The sequence below is a fragment of the Microcebus murinus genome, chromosome 7 (assembly GCF_040939455.1).
Source record: "Microcebus murinus isolate Inina chromosome 7, M.murinus_Inina_mat1.0, whole genome shotgun sequence".
Lineage (NCBI taxonomy): Eukaryota > Metazoa > Chordata > Mammalia > Primates > Cheirogaleidae > Microcebus > Microcebus murinus.
In genome coordinates, this window is record NC_134110.1 from 3,224,878 (window position 1) to 3,245,938 (window position 21,061).

Below are 21,061 nucleotides of genomic sequence, written 5' to 3' on the forward strand. Positions count from 1 at the left end.
CAGAGCAAGACTCTTGTCTCCAAAAAATAATAAATAAAGTAAAATGCTAATTTCAGATATACTGGTCAGCATTTTTTTCTTTCAATGCTGATTTAGATAGAGAATCTTGATATTGATCAGATAAATTCATTTTACATATAGAATAATGATGATTTTGAAATAAATTTACAGGATTATTATCATTTTATGTCTTCATTAACTCCTGTTTCAGCATGCATGTTCTTTTGCTATTTTAGCATTTGCTCTTTAACCAATAGTTTTGAGTATAAACTAAATAATATGAGATTAGGAATAAAAATTAGAACAGGTTAATGGTCAAATCCACAAGCAGCTAGCAGTGTTCAGTTGAGTGGTAAACCTAACTGAATTTCTGAATCATGAGCCCACTTATCTGTTATCTATATTGCTACACATAATTGTTTAGTAGGCACCAAGAGGCTCTCATGCTGTTCAGTTTTACAGAGAAAGTATTTAAATTATTGTATTTATTGGTTTTTAAATTGAAATGGAAGTATACATCATGACTATCGTTAATGATTTGAGCTTCTCAGAGCACCTTGGGAACCTGTGGGTTTGTTAACTACTATTTATAGAATGTTAGGTCTAGCCTCACTGATTTTCTCCACAGTCTTGTCTGATGCATGACTTGGTGCTCATCTTGACCTGTCCCTACCTTTGTTCTTCTCCCTATAATTTAGCTCCTGTGCTTTCTTTCCTCATTTTACTCTATTAAAGCTTTATTTTGCCTCTACTCTTTGTTCAAACCCATTCTGTGACTCTAGCTTTGCTCCTGCTTCCTTGGATAAAGTTCTCTATTCTGGTCACACTCTGCTTTAAAAAAAAAGTCCTCAAATCAGTTCTAGTCACAAAAGCAGACTAAGTTCATAATTAATATGATAAATTCTGTGTAGTGATTAAAAACTTCAAACTTTATCTAAAGCAAGAGTTTCTTCCTTCCAAAGAAGCATATACCTTCTGAATGCTGACCTCACCTGACTGACTGCTGACAGCAGGGAAGAGGAGTCAACTAATTTTTCTGACCCTACTTAACATGTTGATCCCTCTTCCAACATTCTTCTAACCACATTCTTCAGCCCTCTAGGGTTGAAGTGGAGAAGTGGCAGGAAAGTTCTTACTTGAGTAATAATTGTTGTGGGCTAGTGTTGATGCTATCTGGACTTGGCAACTGTTTAGAGCTGATTCTTTTGCTCGTGAACTCTTTTTATAGTTTCTTCAGAGCTAGCCCATATTAATTATATTTTGCTATATAAAAAATTGCTCTAAAATATAATGGCTTAGAACAACACCACATTTATTATTTCACATTTTCTGTGGTTCTGGAATCCAGTCATGGTTTACCTGGATCTTCTGGCTCCAGATCTCACAAAGGCACAGTCATCTTAAGACTTAACTAGAGGACGGATCCACCTTCAAGTTTATTTAAGTAGTTGTTGGCAGGATCCAGCTCCTCATGGTTGTTAGCCCAAGGGCCCCATTTCATCATGGGGTGTTGGCCAGAGCCTGCCCTCAGTGCCATGTGGGCTTCATAGAATAACTCATAACATGGCAATGCAACTGGCTTCCTCAGAGCACACAAGTGAGAGAGAAGAGTCAGCAAGAGAGAAGGTAATAGTTCTTTATAACCTACCCTTAGAAGTGACATACAATCACTTTGCCATGTTCCACTCAGTAGAAGTAAATAACTAGGTGCAGCCCACACTCAGGGAGAGGGGATTTTACACAAGGCCATGAACACCAGGAATGGGGGGCACTGGGAGCTGTTTTAGAAACAGCTTACCACTCCCACCACCAGCATTCCTGGGGTTATCTCATCTTCACTTTCCTTGATTCAGGCAAATGCATCTCTCTCTTAGTGGTCACTTTTTAACTCCCTTTTTCCAGGATACCTCATGGCACATTTTCAGCTTTTTTCTGCTATGATCCCCTTACCTACAGGTGGCCTCTTTGACAGGATTTAAGACAGCCCCACACTAGCTAGTTGTCCATGAAGATTTGTAGTCTTTCCCACAAGAAACTCCGGAAGTACAAGCCCATCCCAGTGCAGTCACCACCCATTTTACCCTGCCGTCAAAGAAACTCACCAGAAAGTCTTGTGTTCTTTCAAGATTTCTCAGGCTTGAGTCAAACACTAGCCTTCTATGACTCCCAAGCTCTAGAAGACATATGTTAAGCTGTCCAGGTAGTCTTGTTGAAGCTTTTTTCCACAGGTTGAGGTCCCTGGGGAAAGAGGAGCTGAGACCCATAACATATACATTGCTTTTTCTAAAAATTCTCTGTCTATAACTGCCAACTCTTCTCTTGGCCATCTCCAACCTTTTTGTTGTTGTTGTTATGCTAGAGCTAAAGTTTACAAGGATCTTGACCATGTTCTTTGCAAGTCTGGCATGGTGGTTACTCACCTCTTATTGGAATGTATTATCTGTTGTATTGGCTCTTTGGCTGAAACACTCGAGTAATTCCATATTGACATCATGTTATTGAGGAAAGATTAATAAAGAATGAGAAAGGTAAAAAAGAATGAGAAAGGTAAAGGAAGAGGAAAGAAATATCTTATTTCAGATTAGGATAAATAGTGTATAATATTAATTATATCATTAATATTATAATATTATGTAAATGTTGGTTTTAAAGTGTCTTTGAAATATTTGGAGTCCTTGTAGAATTAAAAATGAGGTATTTGAGTTATAATTCATAGAATAAAGGTATACATGGAGAGAGAAAACAGGCATAAAAAGCCAGAATATCATATTACAAGCATAAATGGTCTTGATTTGGACTGATAAATAAAATCCAACAATATAATGCTTAGACTGACCTAACACAAATAATAGAAGGCAAAAATTATCCCCAAATTGGAAAGATCAATTTATCATAGTTGAGTAAAATAAACAGAGATGGCAACATTTATGTTAGACAAAATAGAATTTAAGGGAAAAGAGCAGATGTTGCATATAATTTTATGTTAACAACTTAAAACCCTCTGAAATTGACACCAGAAATAAAAGATGTGCCAAAATTGGCACAAGTCTTGTGAACTGGATTCACAAGTAATCCAAATTTAGCTTATGTACATGATTGTATTTCTTTAAATTTTTTGGTAAGGGAGGCAAGGCTTGGAAAGTCTGAGTAAAAAGCAGTGAATTCTCTTTCCATTAAAACGTACTATATAAAATCTTGCATATAATTAGGGAAATTTTTCTGGAGATGGGCCAGCTAAGAATCCCTACTGAGATGAGAAAGGGAAGGTTAAAGTCCTGCAAATAATTAGCCAGGCACATGCCTGTAGTCCTAGCTTCTCAGGAGGCTGAGGCAGGAGAATCACTTGAGCCCAGGAATTTGAGGTTGCAGTGAGCTCTGATGATGCCACTGCACTCTAGCCTGGGCAACAGAGCAAAACCCTGTGTCAAACAGCAACAACAACAAAAAACAAATAGTCCTGCAAATAAAGGTTCCTAGAAATTCAAACCGGTTTTAGAATGGAGACCCCCTACCCAACTTCCTTTGCAATGGCAAAAAGTGCTCTTTATATCTAATCAGAGAGGTTCTCGTTGGTTCTGTTCTTAAAGGGCCTGACTGTTTAAAGGAAGAGCCACCTTCAACAGATGTAGACAGTAAGGTATGATAAATTGTGCAGTTCTTTAATAAGAATTCCATTCTATAATTTTTTAATTATACTTTTTCTGAAGCAAACCCTATTCATTTATGTTTTTATTGGTTTAGTTTTAAAAAAATAATTTATACTTTTGTTTTTAATATCAGAAGAAAATGTAGTTTTGTAACACTAGCATTCCTCTCCACTGAGGCAACTAGTATTAATTGTTTGGTGTGTGCCCTTCCTAATGTTTTTCCAGGCTTACATACACACACACAGTTTGATGGAATTAATCATTTTTTATTCTGTAGGTTGCTCTTTTCTCTTGTGCTTGACTAGTTTTTCAAGTCAGTACATACAGATGTTGGCCATGTGATGTGCCATAGTATGCACCATAATTTAGTTAACCATTCCTACACTGATGGCCCTTTAATTATTTCTTCTTTTGGCAAGAGAGCTTCAATGCATATCTTGATTTGTTTATCTTTATGTACTCATGCTCTTATTTCTGCAGGATAGATTGTTTCCTAGAAGTAGAATCGTTAGGCCATGTGGTGTATATGTTTTAAATTTTATAATATATGCAGTCATATCAACTTCTTAAATATTTGTGACAAGTTTACACCAGTAATCATTAATGTGTGTGCCCATTTCCCTACACCCACTGTTAAGGACAATTCTTGCTTAAGAAAATAATTCATTAAAAACACAACAGTAATACTGGGAAAGGTATGAGAAAAATTTTTGGTAATCTTGGAATAGGAAAGGTCTTTTAAACAGAATACAAACTCATAGCCACAAAGGAAAAAAATTACTATAATAGCTTTACTATATAAAAAACTTCTGCTGGCAAAAATATTATAAATGAAGTCCAGACAAATGATAAATGAGGAAAAAAACATATGTTACATAGAAAATGGCTGAGCTATATATATGTATGTATGTATATAAAATAAGCTTTTACAGATCAATAACAAGACCACAACCCAGTAGAAAAATGAACATTGGATGTAAAAAAGGAGTTTATAAATAATATAATACAAATAACTTGCTAATTTATGAAAAGATGTTCAACATCGTCTATAATTAAGAAAGTGAAAATTAAAACAAAATGTTTTTCACATAGTAAATTAAGATAAGGTTAAAAATTGATAATACTCATTGTGCGTGAAGCTATAGGGAGATAGGGACTCATGTTATTGGTGGGAGTTAATTGGTACAATCCCTGTAATTGGGAATTTGGCAGTTTTAAAGCATTCTTTTGTGATTTTTTTTTTTTTTTTTTTTTTTTTTTTTGAGACAGAGTCTCACTTTGTTGCCCAGGCTAGAGTGAGTGCCATGGCATCAGCCTAGCTCACAACAACCTCAAACTCCTGGGCTCAAGCAATCCTCCTGCCTCAGCCTCCCGAGTAGTTGAGACTACAGGCATGCGCCACCATACCCGGCTAATTGTTTCTATAAATATTAGTTGGCCAATTAATTTCTTTCTATTTATAGTAGAGACGGGGTCTCACTCTTGCTCAAGCTGGTTTCGAACTCTTGACCTTGAGTGATCCTCCCACCTTGGCCTCCCAGAGTGCTAGGATTACAGGTGTGAGCCACCGCACCCGGCCTTTTGAAATTTTTTTAACTGAAGTGTTGTAAGTGTATGGTTTTTAAAATCACTCTCAACTTATAATGAAGCATAATAGTCTCCTATTTAATCTCAATTTTTTGAGTAAATAATAATCTGTTGACATTTTATCTTAAGAGACAAGGATATGACCAACTTGTTATACTACCCTCATCTTCTCTTCCCTTTCTTTTGACCTGTTTTTACCAATGTATTATTATGAAAACTTTTAAACATACAGAAAAGTTGATTATTAAAGTGAGCACCAATATGCCCACCATCTAAATTCTATAATTAATATTTTGCTCAATTTATTTTATTACATTTCTATCCATCTAACAATCTCCATTCATCAATTCATCTTATTTTTCATATTTTTTAAAGTATAAGTTGCAGACATTAGTATATTTCATCCCTAAACACTTCAGTAAGCATATCACTAACTAGAGTTTAACATTTATTTACATTTTTGAGATAAAATTTACATATAGTGAATGTCCAGATCTTAAGTGTTCTGTTCCATGAGTTCTGACAAATATTTATGCCCACTTTACGGAAAACCCTATCAAGATATAAAATATTACCATCACCCCAGAAAATTGTCTCATGCCCTTCCCAATCACCACCTCCACCTTCCCCCAGAGGTAATCACTAATCAAATTTTTTTACCATAGATGAGCTTTTCCTTTTCTAGAACTTCATATAAATGGAATCATGTAATATGTACTCTTTTGTGTAAGACTTCTTTCTTTTAGCTTAATGTTTTTGAGATTCATTCCTATTATTGTATATATTAGTATCTCTTTCTTTTTTGTTACTGAATAGTATTCCCTTGTATGCCACAGTTGGTTTAGCCTTTCTCATGTTAATGGAGCTGCTGTGAACATCCTTATATAAATTTTTGTGTGGACATATGCTTTTACTTTGGGAGGTAAATACATAGAGCATTGTAAGAAGTTGGTTTGTTAAAAGATAAACACAATAGATACCACTTCACCCCTGCTAGGATGACTAAAATTTAAAAAATTGTCCATAATAATTGTTGGTTAGGATGTAGAGCAACTGGAACTCTCGAGAGAGAGAGAGTGTAAAATGGCCCATTTTGGGAAAAAGTCTGACAGTTTCTTACAAAGTTAAATATACACCTACACTGTTACTCAGTAATCTGCTCCTAGGTATTTCCCCAAGAGAAATGCAAGCATATATCCACAGAAAGAAACATACAAGAATGCCTATAGTCATTTCCTTTACAATAGTCAAAAACTGGAAACAATGACAATGCCCATCAGTAGAATGGATGCAGCAAAGAACTACTTGACAGTATAAAAGAATGAAATACTAATATAATATGGATTTATCCCAAAGGCTTGTAGAGCAAAAGAAGCTAGTAACCAAAGACTTTTTACTGTATGATTCATTATATTTTAAGAGCAAGAACTTAGAAAATTGGTTACCTATGGGGAATAGGAAATACCTGGTAGGGAGTACAAGGACTTCATGAGATGATATAAATGTTATGGTACTTAAGTGTTGGTTATAAAGGTAAATCCATTTATTATATTATCAAATTGTCATAAAATATACATTCAAGATTGGTGTATTTTACTATATATAAATTTTACCTCAACAAAAATGAAAATAAACTCTAAAAGCAAATATATTTTATGTATGTTCAAAATTGAATCTGTGTGGACAATTGTTCAGAAGACTTGAAGGGACTCTAGGAGGAGTTAGGGGAATATGCCAAAATTTTGGACAACTTAATTTAAAATGTGACTGCTAGAATTAAAAAAAAAAAGGATAAACCATAGAGGTTAAATGAAGGTCTTATAGGAAGATCACAAACCAAAATCCCTCACTTTTAACTGTTCAACCTGAGTTTTCCAATTGTCAGAAGTGATCTCTCCAGGTATACCATGAGGATGAGTTAATGCCCCCACATATTCCTCCTCCATAATCAGCAGTGTAAACATACTAATGAGGGACCTCAGTAAGTCATGTGGTCTATCTCCTACATAAAGCCTACAGTAAGTTAAAAGTGCTGAGTTCTAAGTATTTCGTGACCTCTCAAAATTATTTATAATTCTTGTAAACATACAAATAAAAGTTTTATACAGTTAAAAACAAAATGTCTTTAATTATAAATTTTATTAACAGATGACAGTTTTTATATACTTGAAGATAACTAGGGACTGATAACTGTAGACATTTTTTCAAACTAATATTTTGGAAGGTGTTTTCATGTCATCATGCTTGTGATTCTGTTAACAGGGTTCTTCTCAAATATTAAATTGCTCAGTTACCTGTTTGTTAAACCAAATATACTCACATTTTTAAAAAAATGTTTCCACTTTCTTTTATACACACTTACTTTTTCCATAATGTGCTTTCCCCTTCTGTCCCTACAGTAAATTTGTTAACTTATTTGCAGACTTCTCTTTATCTAAGTCCATTTTTATAATAAGATTAGAATTTTGGAGTTTTCCACCTCTTCTATAATAATTTATCACACCTCATAAACTTTTTTATAGCCAAAATGTTTTTTTGCTCTACATTCTTTGGCACCTAGCCCAAAAAATCCTTCTCATTGACATGTTCAGAGACAAGTTTGCTTGTCCTTCTCATATTCTTTTCTTATGCATAGAGACTCCTTTATTGTATAACCTCATAATAGTTTTTCTTAGTAATTTGTTATTGAAAGTATTCCACAACTCTTTTCTCTTCCCCATCATAGCAGGGGGTCACTAATTCGCTTTATGTGCGCATCTTCAGATCGTGAATCAATCACAAAACTTTGGTCTTCCTTACTTTTTGGGGAGCAGGGGTAGGTAGAGACAAGGTCTCATGTTGCCAGGCTGGTCTCAAACTCTTGGCCTCAGGTGATCCTCAACCTTAGCTCCCTGTTATTTTCTTTTTTCTGTCCTACTGTTGAAGCCCGAAATAAATTTCTGATGCTATATTTAGCATCCACCCCCCACCCCACCTCATGAAAATCCTTATATTTCACTCATCACCACTTTCTCCCCTTCACCCTTTCCCATCACTCCTCCACCCCTGCCATACACACACACACAAGAGTTGGCTCGGTCCATAGGACTAGGCTTATGACTTCGTACATTCAGGGAATATTTATTATACACCTACCATATGTCAGGTACTGCATTATGCAGTCAGGCCACAGTGGTGAACAAAACATGGTGTTTCTATGGTGTCCCCCTCATGGAAATTATTCTAATGTTAAAGAGACAAACATATACTGAGTGTCAGGAAAATGTTAAAAATAAAAGCAGAATGAGGGAATAGAGAATGATTGGGAAAGAGGTGCTATTTTAAGTTAGATTGTAAAGGAAGTTTCTCTGATGGGGTGATACTTGAGCAGAGATTTGAATGAAATAAGGGAGTGGGCCATGAGCACTTCTGAGAGAAGAGACTTTGCCTAGGGAAAACCTTGGTATCCACACCGAGCACTCTGGCCTTCAGACCTCTCACCCTCCACACCACATACCCCAGCTGTCGTTTGGACTCCTGCAATGAATGAAACCACTAAGCTACAACATGGTTAAACAAGTTTGAGCCACCATGTGAAATCCCTTGCCTCTGTATCCCAGTTATTAGACTGGTGCAAAAGTAGTTGTGGTTTCGGATCATGAATTTTAAATCATTGTATTTATAGATTATCCTGATGTTGGTGCCTATCTGTGTTTTAATCACCTCCTATTTAAAGGGAGACAGTTTCACCTTATGGTTATGGGGATGGCTGAACACACAATATCCAACACTGGACAGATAAGACAGGTAACAATTTACTAGTTACATATACTTAAAGCCCAGGGGAGGAGGACACTGCATGCTACACAGGGCCACATGGGGGGTGCACTCAGAAACAGAATGAACAAACAGGTGGTGGGAGGCAGGCTTTGTAGTATCAAGAGGGTGAAGTACCACCTGCTTCCCACAGGAGCATGTGATTGGCTTCTTTGAATAATTATGTAGGCTGGCAGGGAACTGAAGCCTGCTACTCAAGGATAAGCAGGAACTGCCTCGTCCTGTTGGGAAGGAGGGCTTTTGGCTAGAGGACCTTAGCCACAGGAGCAGAGTAGGGAGAACTTGCAGAGAGACCATTTGAGGCCCTCCTGACAAGGCAGCACCTAACATAGAGCTTTAGGTCTTATGCCACAATCTAGACCAGATTCATTTCCCAGGGAATACTCTGAACTCAGCAACATCAGAAGAGTTTTCAGAGATTTGATCATTTAAGTTAGGAGCATAGACACCTGAGAATAATGAATTAATCAAATTGACAATATAATTTTAAAATAAACATGAAAGATGGTGACCAAATTTTTTTTAAAGAACCTTAGTTTTGTCAGAAGCAAGAGATTTTTATTGTTTGTTTAAAAACAAATTTAAGGATATAAGCGAGTCAGCACAAAGTCTAGGAGGTGATACTAGTGAAATATGTCATATCTGCTACTTACACAGATCATTCAGAAGTTGAAGAATAATCTTTTATTACATCTTTTTGAGAGCAGACACAATACTCCAAGACCAATTTAACACAGAAAACCGCATTCCAGTTTTATATTAAAAAATATTTGACATTAATGGATTCATGAGTTTTTCCTTTTTAATCTTATGAGGAAACTCATCAAAACTAAGCCAGCTTTGGCAAAATTTTAATATTTTATTATGCGTTTTCAGGCTGTTATTTGCAGTTATTATAGTTCAAGACAAATAAATTTCCCTTTCAACAAATCTCCTATAGCTTTCAGTATTCATCCAGGTTTTGTCCTTCATTACAGTCTTTCACATTTTGGAAAAACACGGATATTTACAGATAAGACGAATCTTTTCCCCATTGGTAAACAAAAACACATTTATTATCTTACATACACAATTTTACTTCTATGCATTATTGTTTTTAGTATTATCTCCATCTCCTATTAATTATAACAACCAAAGTAACTAATTGAGAAATTCTGTCATGTAAATATTCAGCAAACCAGAAAAGTTCATGGACACACATATACACATATCCTTTCTATACCTTTTTAAAGTGGCAAAAATAGCCACTACATAACATATAAAAATCAAAGATATATATCTATATATGTATATAAACTGTACTTGGCAACCAATGTTTTCATATTTCTATCTTAGAAATTATTCAAGTATGCAAAGATTATCCATTAATTAACTTTATTTAACGTTATTTCAGGGTCTTCAAATTAACCAGGAATGTTAGAAATTGTTTAATCTATCACACTATAGAACATAATTACTGTTGAAATAAAGTTTGTGAGAATTGTAATTCAGGTTTATAGTTTCCTTAATCTTTTTTTTTTTTTTTTTTTTTTTTGAGACAGAGTCTCACTTTGTTGCCCAGGCTAGAGTGAGTGCTGTGGCGTCAGCCTGGCTCACAGAACCTCAATCTCCGGGGCTCAGCGATCCTACTGCCTCAGCCTCCCGAGTAGCTGGGACTACAAGCATGCACCACCATGCCCGGCTAATTTTTTGTATATATATTTTTAGTTGGTCAATTAATTTATTTCTATTTTTGGTAGAGACAGGGTCTCGCTCAGGCTGGTTTCGAACTCCTGACCTTGAGCAATCCGCCCGCCTCGGCCTCCCAAAGTGCTAGGATTACAGGCGTGAGCCACCACGCCCGGCAGTTTCCTTAATCTTAAACATTATACAAAAGTAACAGTCACTTAACAGTAGACCTATATAAGAAGTTTAAGAATGTAATTAGTGTAGAAATGCTTCTGAGCTGGCAGCTTCTGTGAGGAGGGTTTTTTCTTAAAAGGCCATCACATTTAATATGATATAGTACTTGTTTAATTAAAAATGGAAAATTTGACATTTAAAGATTTTTTTAAGTATTAAGAAAACAAACTTGCACTGATGCATTTTTACCATCTCAGTACAAAAATCCTGATTTAGAGCAGATACATGTTAATCACAGGAAACACAGGCAATCCATCCATAGACACCACAGCAAGAAGAAATGTCTTATAATTGCATTAAAATCAGATGAAATGTCTTATAATTTGCATTAAAATCACCTGAGGGCTCCTAAAAACACTGATTCTTTGGCCTACCTCCCAAAGTGTCTGAGTTAGTAGGTCTTGGTCTGAGAATTAGCATTTCTGGAGAGTCCCTTTTTATTGCCCTCTAAGCTACAAATGTGCCTCTTTTACTATTTGTAGTCTTTTCTTGGATTTAAGCTGCTTATAGGACCTGTAGTGGTTTGTATACATTTGTAATTTCATACCTGGAGTTCAAGGAAAGGTTAGAGCTAGAGATGGAGAATTGTGAGTCCATAAAAATAATGGCAAAATTTGAATTCATTTAAATAGACGGGATTACTTGGAAAGAAAACATCGTTTGAGAGTAGATGAGATCCTGGAATGAAACCTAGAGAAACATCCAAAATCACCAGAGAAACAGATTACTAAAAGTAGTTAGAAAAGAAAATCAGACAATAGTACAGATGCTCCTCAGTGTGTGATGGGGTTACATCCTGATGAACCCATTGTAAGTTGAAAATACCGTAAGTCAAAAATGCTTTTAATACACCTAACCAAGCATCACAGTTAGCCTACCTACCCTAAATGTGTTCAGAACACTTACATTAACTTAAAGTTGGGCAAAATCATCTAGCCCAAACCTATTTTATAATACAGTATTAAATAGCTTATGTAATTCATTGAATACTGTGCCGAAAGTGAAAAACAGAATGGTTACATGGGTACTCGAAGTATGGTTTCTACTGAATGCATATCAGTTTATCCTTGTCATAAAATCAAAAAATTGTAAGTCAAATCATCATAAGATGGGGACTGTCTGTAGTGATGTGGAAACCAAGGGAAGAGAGTTTTAAGGAGGTTATTAAGAATGATAAGGGCATGTCTTAGTCTGTTTTGTGCTGCTACACTGAAATACCTGAGACTGAATGTAGTTGACATTTGAACAACACAGATTTGAACAGTCCAGGTCCATTATATGTGAATTTGCTTCTGCTTCTGCCACCCCTGAGACAGCAAGACCAACCCCTTCTCTTCCTCTTCCTCAGACTACTCAGTGTGAAGACTATGAGAATGAAGACCTTTATGATGATCCACTTCCCCTTAATAAATAGTGAATATATTTTCTCTTATTATTTACTTAATAACATTTCTTCCTCTAGCTTATTTCATTGTAAGAATACAGTATGTAATACATCTAACATATAAAATATGTATTAATTGGCTGTTTATATTATTGCCAAGGCTTCCAGTCAATAGTAGGCTGTTGGTAGTAAAGTTTTGGGAAAGTCAGAAGTTGTATTTTTGGATTTTTTTGTGGATTTTCTACTACACAAAGGGTCAATGCTCCTAACCCCTGTGGTGTTCAAGGGTCAACTGAAATTTATGAAGAACAGAAATTTATTTCCTCACAGTTCTGGATGTTAAGAAGTCCAGTATCAAAGCGTCAGCATCTGGTGAGGGGCTTCTTGGTGTGTCTTCATGTGGACGGCAAAAGGTCAAGAGAGAACCAGTGCCCTCCTTCAAGCCTTTTATACAAGCCCTTAATTCCATTCACAAGGGCAGAGCCCTCATGACCTAATCACTTCCCAAAGGCCCCTGCTTCTTAATACCATCACATTGGCAACACCTGAATTTTGGAGGGGGCACATTCAAACCACAGCAGAGCCATAGAAAGGGCAAGAGGATATAAACTGGAAAGGGGAATGTTACTGGTGACCTTTGATAGAATTACTTTGGTATTTTGGTGATAGAGTTATATTGCCATGGATGAGGAGAAAATGGAAGGTAAAAACTAGAAACCACCGTGTTTGTATACCATTTTTTTTTTAAAAGAAATTTGGATAGTGAAGAGAAAGAGTAGTTTGATATGGAGACAAAGGCAAGGGAAGATTTGGGGGATGAAAAGGTAAAAACATTTTACTTTTACATTTTTTTAACCATCCTCTCAGCAAATACTTCGAAGCAACCAAACCTCCTTTGGGTAACATTTTTTCACTTTAATTTTGTGTTAATATTATGTAGATGATTAGCAAATACAGTCATATACCACATAATGACATTTCAGTCAACGATAGATTGCATATGACAGTGGTCTCATAAGATTATAGTGGAATTGAAGAATTCCTGTCATCTAGTATTTACTGTACTATACTTTTAATTATAATTTTAGAGTGTACCCTTTCTACTTATTAAAAAAAAAAAAGGGCTGAGTACAGTGGTGCATGCCTCTAGGCCCAGCTACTTGGGAAGCTGAGGCAAGAGTATCACTTGAGCCTAGGAATTTGAGTCCAGCCTGGGCAACATAGCAAGACCCCACCTCTTTTTTAAAAAGAAAAAAAATTAACTGTAAAATAGCCTCAAGCAAGTCCTTCAGGAGGTATTCCAGAAGGAGGCATTGTTATCATAGGAGATGACAGCTCCATGCATGTTACTGCCCCTAAAAACCTTTCAGTGGGACAAAATGTGGTGGTGGAAGACAGTATATTGATGATTCCGACTCTTTATAGGTCTAGGCTAGTGTAGGTGTTGTGTCTTAGTTTTGAACAAAAAAGTTTGAAAGTAAAAAACTAAGTTTTTAAAAATAGAAGAAAGCTTACAGAATAAGGATATAAAGAAAATATTTTTATAGAGCTGTACAATGTGTTTATGTTTTAAGCTAAGCGTCATTACAAAAGAGTCAACAGTTAAATTTTTTTAATTATGAAGTAAAAAAATTATAGTAAACTTAGGTTATTTCATTATTGAAGAAACATTATTTTATAAATTTAGTATAGCCTAAGTGCACAGTGCTTATAAAGTGTATAGTAGTGTACAGTAATGTTGTAAGCCTTTACATTCACTCACTACTCACTTGTGCACTCAACTTTCAGTCCTACAGTCTTATTCATGGTAAGTGTCCCATGTAGGTGTACCATTTTTTATCTCTTATTCCATATTTTTACTGTACCTTTTCTATGTTTGTATAAAGAAATACTTATCATTGTGTTGCAGTTGTCTGCAATAGTCAGTATAGTAACATGCTATACTAGTTTGTATCCTAGGTGTATGTATAGTAGGCTGTACCATCTAGGTCTGTGATGTTCACATGATGAAATTGCCTAAGGACACATTTCTTAGAACATGTCCCCGTTGTTAAGCAGTGCATGACTCTGTGTATATTTAAAGCCTATAGTTGGCATATTGTAATAAAACTTCTTTTTAAATTCTCCATATTGTAGTTCATATTTACTGTAACATACTAATCATTTTCCTCTCTCAGTTGCAGATTAGTGAGATTTTGCTTACACTTAATGAATCTTTAAAATACTATAAAATAACTCGTTAGAGAAAAGTTTTCATAACCCTTTGTTATTATTTTATGTAGGACTTTAACATTTTGAAGAACAATTAATTTAGCCATCCCAAATCAGATTATTTATATTTGTTTTAATACATGTATCTTCTGATACATATTTTTTGCTATCCATTTTTTTAGTAGTTGCTTGAGGACTAACAGTGTGTCCTTAATGTATCAGTGCCTATTTAGAAAGAGTATTTTACCGTTTTATACTTCATACCTAATCCTTCATACTTCCCATTTACTGTTTACCTAATGCTTCCTACTTTACATTTCCAACTTCACAATTGCTATAGTCTGAATGTTTGTGTTGAATGTTGTGTTGAATGTTTGTGTTGAAACTGCATCCCCAATGTGATATTATTAATAAGTGGGGACTTTGGGAGGTGACTAGGTCATGAGGTGGAGCCCTCATAAATGGGATGAATGCCCTTATAAAAGATGCCCAAGGGAGCTTGTCTGCCCCTTCCATTATGTGAGGACACTGCAAGATGGCAACAGGCCACAACCCAGAAGGCGGCCCTCACCAAATACCAGCTATGCCAGCATCCTGATCAATTAACCTTACAACAGTATAATTTCATTTACTCACACTCCCATCTTTTATGCTGTCATATCTTCTACATATTTCTACCTTGTAATGTTGTTATTTTTTACTTTAAATGGTCACTTGTCTTTTAAGGAAATTATGAGAGGAAAAAGGCATAATCGTTTATATTTACCTATTATTCACTATTACTAATGCTTATCTTTGCATCCAGATTTTCCACATGGTATCTTTTCCCTCATTCTGAAGAATGTTTCTTTTAGTGCAGGTCTGTTCATAACAAATTCTGTGAGCTTCTGTTTACCTGAAAATGGTTTTAGTTCCTGCTCATTTTTTGTTATGTTCTTAAGTTTTCTTTTGGATACATAATAATTGTTCATATTTATGAGATACATGTGATATTTTGATACAGTCATAAAATCTGCAGTGATCAAATCAGAGTAGCTATGATATCCATTACTTCAAACATCCATTGTTTCTTTGTAGTGGGTGCATTCCATATCTTCCCTTCTAAGCTATTTTGAAATATACAACAAATTATTGTTAACTGCAGTCACTCTGCAGTGCTATCAAACTCTAGAACTTATTCTTTCTATCTAACTGTATTTTTGTACCCATTAACCAACCTCTCTTCACCCCACCCCCATCCCAATCCTCTCCACCTCTGGTAACCATCGTTCTACTCTGTACCTTTGTGAGATCAACTTTTTTAGTTCCCATATAATGAGTGAGAACGTGCAATAATTGTCTTTCTGTGCCTGGCTTATTTCACTTAACCTAATGTCCTCCAGTTCCATCTGTGTTGCTGCAAATGACAGAATTTCATTCTTTATTATGGCAGAGTAATATTCCATTGTGTATATATTCCATATTTTCTTTTTTCTTTTACCCATTCATCCATTCATATACACTTAGATTGCTTCCATATCTTTGCTATTGTAAATAGTGCTGCAATAAACATGGGAGTGCAGATATCTCTTCATTATACTGATTTTCTGTCATTTAGATGTATATCCAGCAGTGAGATTACTAGATCATATAGTGTATCTATTTTTAGTTTTTTGAGAAACCTCCACAGCTCTTCATAGTGGCAATACTAATTACCATTCCCACCAGCTGTGTACTAGTGAGTTCCCCTTTCTCCACAACCTCTCCAGTACTTGTTATTTCTTGTCTTTTGATGATAGCCATTTTAACTGATGTGAGATATTTCATTGTGGTTTTGATTTGCATTTCTCTGATGATTAGTGATGTTGAGTATTTTTTCATATACTTCTTGGCCATTTGTGTGTATTCTTTTGTGAAATGTCTGTTCAGATCATTTATCTTTTTTTTTTTTTTTTTTGAGACAGGGTTGGGTTTTTTATTGTTTTGAGATAGGGTCTCACTCTGTTGCCTGGCGCTAGAATGCAATGGACTTATCATAGCTCACTGCAGCCTCAAACTCCTCGGCTTAATTGATCCTCCTGCCTCCGCCTCCCAAGTAGCTGGGACCATAGGCATATGCCACCCTGCCCAACTAATTTTTCTATTTTTTGTAGAGACAGGGTGCTCAGGCTGGACTCAAACTCCTGGCCTCAACTCATCCTCCCATGTTGGCCTCCCAAATGCTAAGCTTACAGGCATGGGCCACTGTGCCCTCCCATTTGACCATTTTTTATATGAAAACAGAGTAGTAGGTTATTGTTAAGCTGATTTAACATTGTCTCCCCCCACAACCACGCTTGACTAGCTTTGTTAAAAAAATATAAAAAAATAAAATAAAAAAAAAAAAAAACAGAGTAGTACTAGGTAGGTAAAAAGTGCAACTAGAAGCATGTATAGCATTCAGCAGTTATGGCAGTGGAACAAGGAGTTCTGCATGGGTAGTCTGGTAAGGCTTCACAAAAGCAGTGATTTTAAAAATGTGTCTAAACACAGCCATGCCACAGGACAGGCAGGAACAGTAGGGGAAAGTCAGAAATCAGTCAATAGGACTTGGGCAGTAGGGCTTCGTAAGCCACATGAGGAAAAGCTCTTTCTGTAGGGGCTCTGATAGCTAATAACAGAAACAAACTATCTATCATTTATTGAGTACCTGGTATGTGCCAGGGATTCTAAACCACCCCTCATTTGATGATCACATCAACCTTATAGGATGGGTGTTGTTAGCTACATGTGAAGAGATAAATAAACTGCAGTTGTGTGACTGGCCCAAGGTTATATAGCCAGTAAGTGACAGAGTCAGGACTTATCCTCTCGTCTGGCTTCCAAAGAGTGACATGGCCATCATAGCTACTTGATTTACCATGAAGCTAATGAAACTTAAAATTCAGGGTTCCTTACTTGCTGGATCCCTCTGAGTGCTGGGAATTTCAGTGTTTGGGGTGGAAAGGGGAAGCTGTTATAACCAGAAAGCGTTTTTATCTGAGCATTTCTGGGAACTTGCCTAAAGCGGTCGCAGAAGAAAAGTGCTTACAATTTTCTTGTGGTTTATTTTATTTTCTTTTTTTGTCTTTTTTTCTCTTCCTCCCCCCACCCATTGTGGTTTATTTTCTTATGTGTCTCTGAAAGATAAGGGAAAATTCAACCATCAGAGAAGACTACATAAAAAAATACCATGATTATAAACAACTCTATGTAGTTTCATATTGCTGAATCATGGCATGAGAAGAGGAAAGTGACAGGAGTTTAGATGGTCAAGGACTATTTCTTGAAATATTCTAAGGAATAATGTATATGTAACTATTATAGTCTAAGGAATTTGAGCTTTATCCTATCAGAGATTCTCAACCTCAGTTGTCAATAAGAATTGGTAGATCTGGGGAAAGGCTGAAATATCCTTATTTTTTAAAAGCTATTGAAGTAGGCCTGGGCGCGATGGCTCACGCCTGTAATCCTAGCACTCTGGGAGGCCGAGGCGGGCGGATTGCTCAAGGTCAGGAGTTCGAAACCAGCCTGAGCAAGAGTGAGACCCCGTCTCTACTGTAAATACAAAGAAATTAATTGGCTAACTAAGACATATATACAAAAAAAATTAGCCGGGCATGGTGGCTCATGCCTGTAGTCCCAGCTACTTGGGAGGCTGAAGCAAGAGGATCGCTTGAGCCCAGGAGTTTGAGGTTGCTGTGAGCTAGGCTGACACCACAGCACTCACTCTAGCCTGGGCAACAAAGTGAGACTCTGTCTCAAAAAAAAAAAAAAAAATAGCTACTGAAGTAATCCTTATGCACAGCTAGGAATGCTGTAAACAGTGAGAAGCTTAGAAAGATTTGAAGTAAGGAAATGACATAATTAAATGTGCATTTTAAAAGAAAATTCCAGTTTAAAAGAGTGACAAGAGAGACTTGTAGTCGAGGCAAGAGATGATGTTTTTTAATGTCTATATAATATTTCATCAAGCTAATTTTTTATAATTCTCCTATCTTGAAATGTTTATGTTTCTAGGGCAGGCAGCAGGTAATTTTGCACATCTGTAAGAAGAACAAAATTCTAGGGATATATATATGTTCTCTATTACTCCAAAAAAAGTACATCTTTTTGTTACTTTTTTGTTTGTCTATTACTCTTTAAAATTTTTCATTAGGTCAGATTCCCATGAGTACTCTGTTGGATCAAAGGAAGTGAGTAGTTTGGGCTCCTGGGTATGAATTATCATAATAGCTATAATCAATTCATTGTGTTAACTTCCATGTGGTGGACCAAATATAACCTTTAGAATCATTTTGTAAGGTTCAAGAAAAGAAAAATTATTAGGATTTTGATTAATCTTATTTTGAAATTAGCAATAAATTATCAGAACAATAATCTTATGTTTATGATAACTACTTAATAACTAAATTTATCTTTAATAGATTGATGAACTCCCAGAGGGAGCTGTGAAGCCTCCAGCAAACAAGTATCCCATCTTCTTTTTTGGCACCCATGAAACGTAAGTTAACAAAGAAAAGTTTCAACAGCTCTAACTTGATTCTGCTAGATTACATTGTTTATGACAATCTTATGTTGTTAAAAATCATTATAATTAAGTATATAAAATTACCAAGCTTAATAATATATTTTTCTTAATGTAAATATTTTTCATCATAGACATCTTTATAACTAAAAGCATATCTTTGCTCTTGAATATCATTTCCACTTCTTTTTAAATAAATGTTAGTCTTCACCCAGAATTCTCCTTTAGGATACTTTTAAGTCCTTGGGTAGTTCTTTTACCACTCCCTGTAATTTCTTCTGTAGCTCTTGTGTATTGCCCTTCTAGAGAAATTTTTTCTATTCATATTTCACAAAAGAAAGTTATGTTTTCTTAGACTTTTTCACTTTGTGAGACCCTAAAGGAAACATGCCACCTTTTTAAGGGTTTCTAACTCTATTGGTTAGCATACAGGCTAAACAGCTATACTAAAGGAATCTACAAATGCAGTGTCTCAAATAATATAGAAGTTTCTTTCTTTCTTTTGAAATAATCCAGAAGTAGGCAGATAGGTCAGGGTGGGTAGATTCCTCTAAGGACCCAAGTTTCTTCTGTCTTGTCCTGTCATTCCCTGGGATGTTGCCTTTGTCTGCTTATTAAAACAAAAAAACTGGCTCAGCAGCGCATGTGCATTTTCCAGACAGAGGGAAGGAGGAAAGAGTAAGGTGAAGAACACTAATTCCTTGTGAGGAAATGACAAGGAAGTTGCATACAGTAATTCCTCACTAATGTCAATAAGTTCTTGGAAACTAACTTTGAGGAAAACCACAGACAGCAGGTCTTTAAATAACATCATTCATTCAATGTCATTTTGCTTAAAGTCACAATTTCCAAAAGCCTATCAATAGGTTTAGAGGACTTCTGTATATTGTTTACACTTGCATTTATTCCAGTGGCCAGAACTCGGTCATGTGACCACATCGAGCTACATGCGCTAGTAAACAATAGTCTCTGGCTGGGCAACTCTGTATCTTCCTTTAAATATTGGGAGGAATAATCCATTAATGGAAGAAATCAAGAAGAGAATGGATATACTAGGGGACAGTTAGTCTTTGACACACTAAGAATGTATATTATTACTTATAACAAGGAAACAAATAAAATAGAAATTGCAAATGTGAGTAAAAGCTAAAAACTATCACAAAATTTTGTAAGTCTTCAAATTCATTGTTATCCCTTATATTCATCTGAATGTTAGTAAAGCCTGGCATGAACTCTTTCTTAACTTGCTGTCTCTGCCACTCTGACATCTTCCTCATTCTTGTCTTGAAAGAGAGCCAGAGGAGGGCTCTCAAGACAGATTTATTTCTTCATGTGAGAAATAGGTGTGTTTCTTTCAAGAAGTTAGTTTTATGTTCCTTTGTATTATTTTTATGTAATAGACATTGTGTACTATGCAACTAATCATGTTGTCTTCCTTAGAGAGGTTGCTAGAAAGCTTAGAAACAAATGTTTTAACTATGTTAATGCTTAGGACTTTATGATACATATTTTATGTTTTCATTGCTGCACCTATTTTTTTGTGTATACTATTGTTTGCTTTTTCTTTAGAACTTAGCTCCAAGTGATCTCTTCACTGGTTGTACTGTAGTCCATGTGTGATTTTTTTTTTTTTTTTTTTTGCTGATTCAGTCATCTAGGGGTAGATTTCAAAGTAACTAGAGGAAAATGAACTTCTAAAAACCTGCCATAACATTGGTTCTGCTGAACTTTTACTAAATATTCAGTGTCTCTGAACCTGAGATTATACTTGCCCTGGCAAGTACTAATGTTTACTCTCTGTGAAGGACGGAGATCCTGTCAGTGTTGCTTAATCCTATATATACACACAGAGCTTATAGTGCCTGGCCCATGGTAGGTATTTTAAAAAGAGCTATTGATTAAATTAAAAGTAATTAAATGAAAGAAATGAAGATGAGGAAGAGTATGTGGAAGGTGATGAACTTAACAAAAAGGCTGTATTGAGTTCAG

General features: G+C 35.6%; 1 protein-coding gene across 1 annotated transcript in view; it reads left to right on the top strand.

Annotated features, from left to right (window-relative positions):
* HDGFL3 (HDGF like 3) overlaps positions 1-21,061 on the top strand; it is a 67,053-nt gene that overhangs the window by 26,241 nt on the left and 19,751 nt on the right. Inside the window, exon 2 of the mRNA XM_012763208.2 lies at positions 18,972-19,048. Coding sequence (XP_012618662.1) covers positions 18,972-19,048 — 77 coding nt within the window. The remainder of the gene's footprint in view (positions 1-18,971; positions 19,049-21,061) is intronic.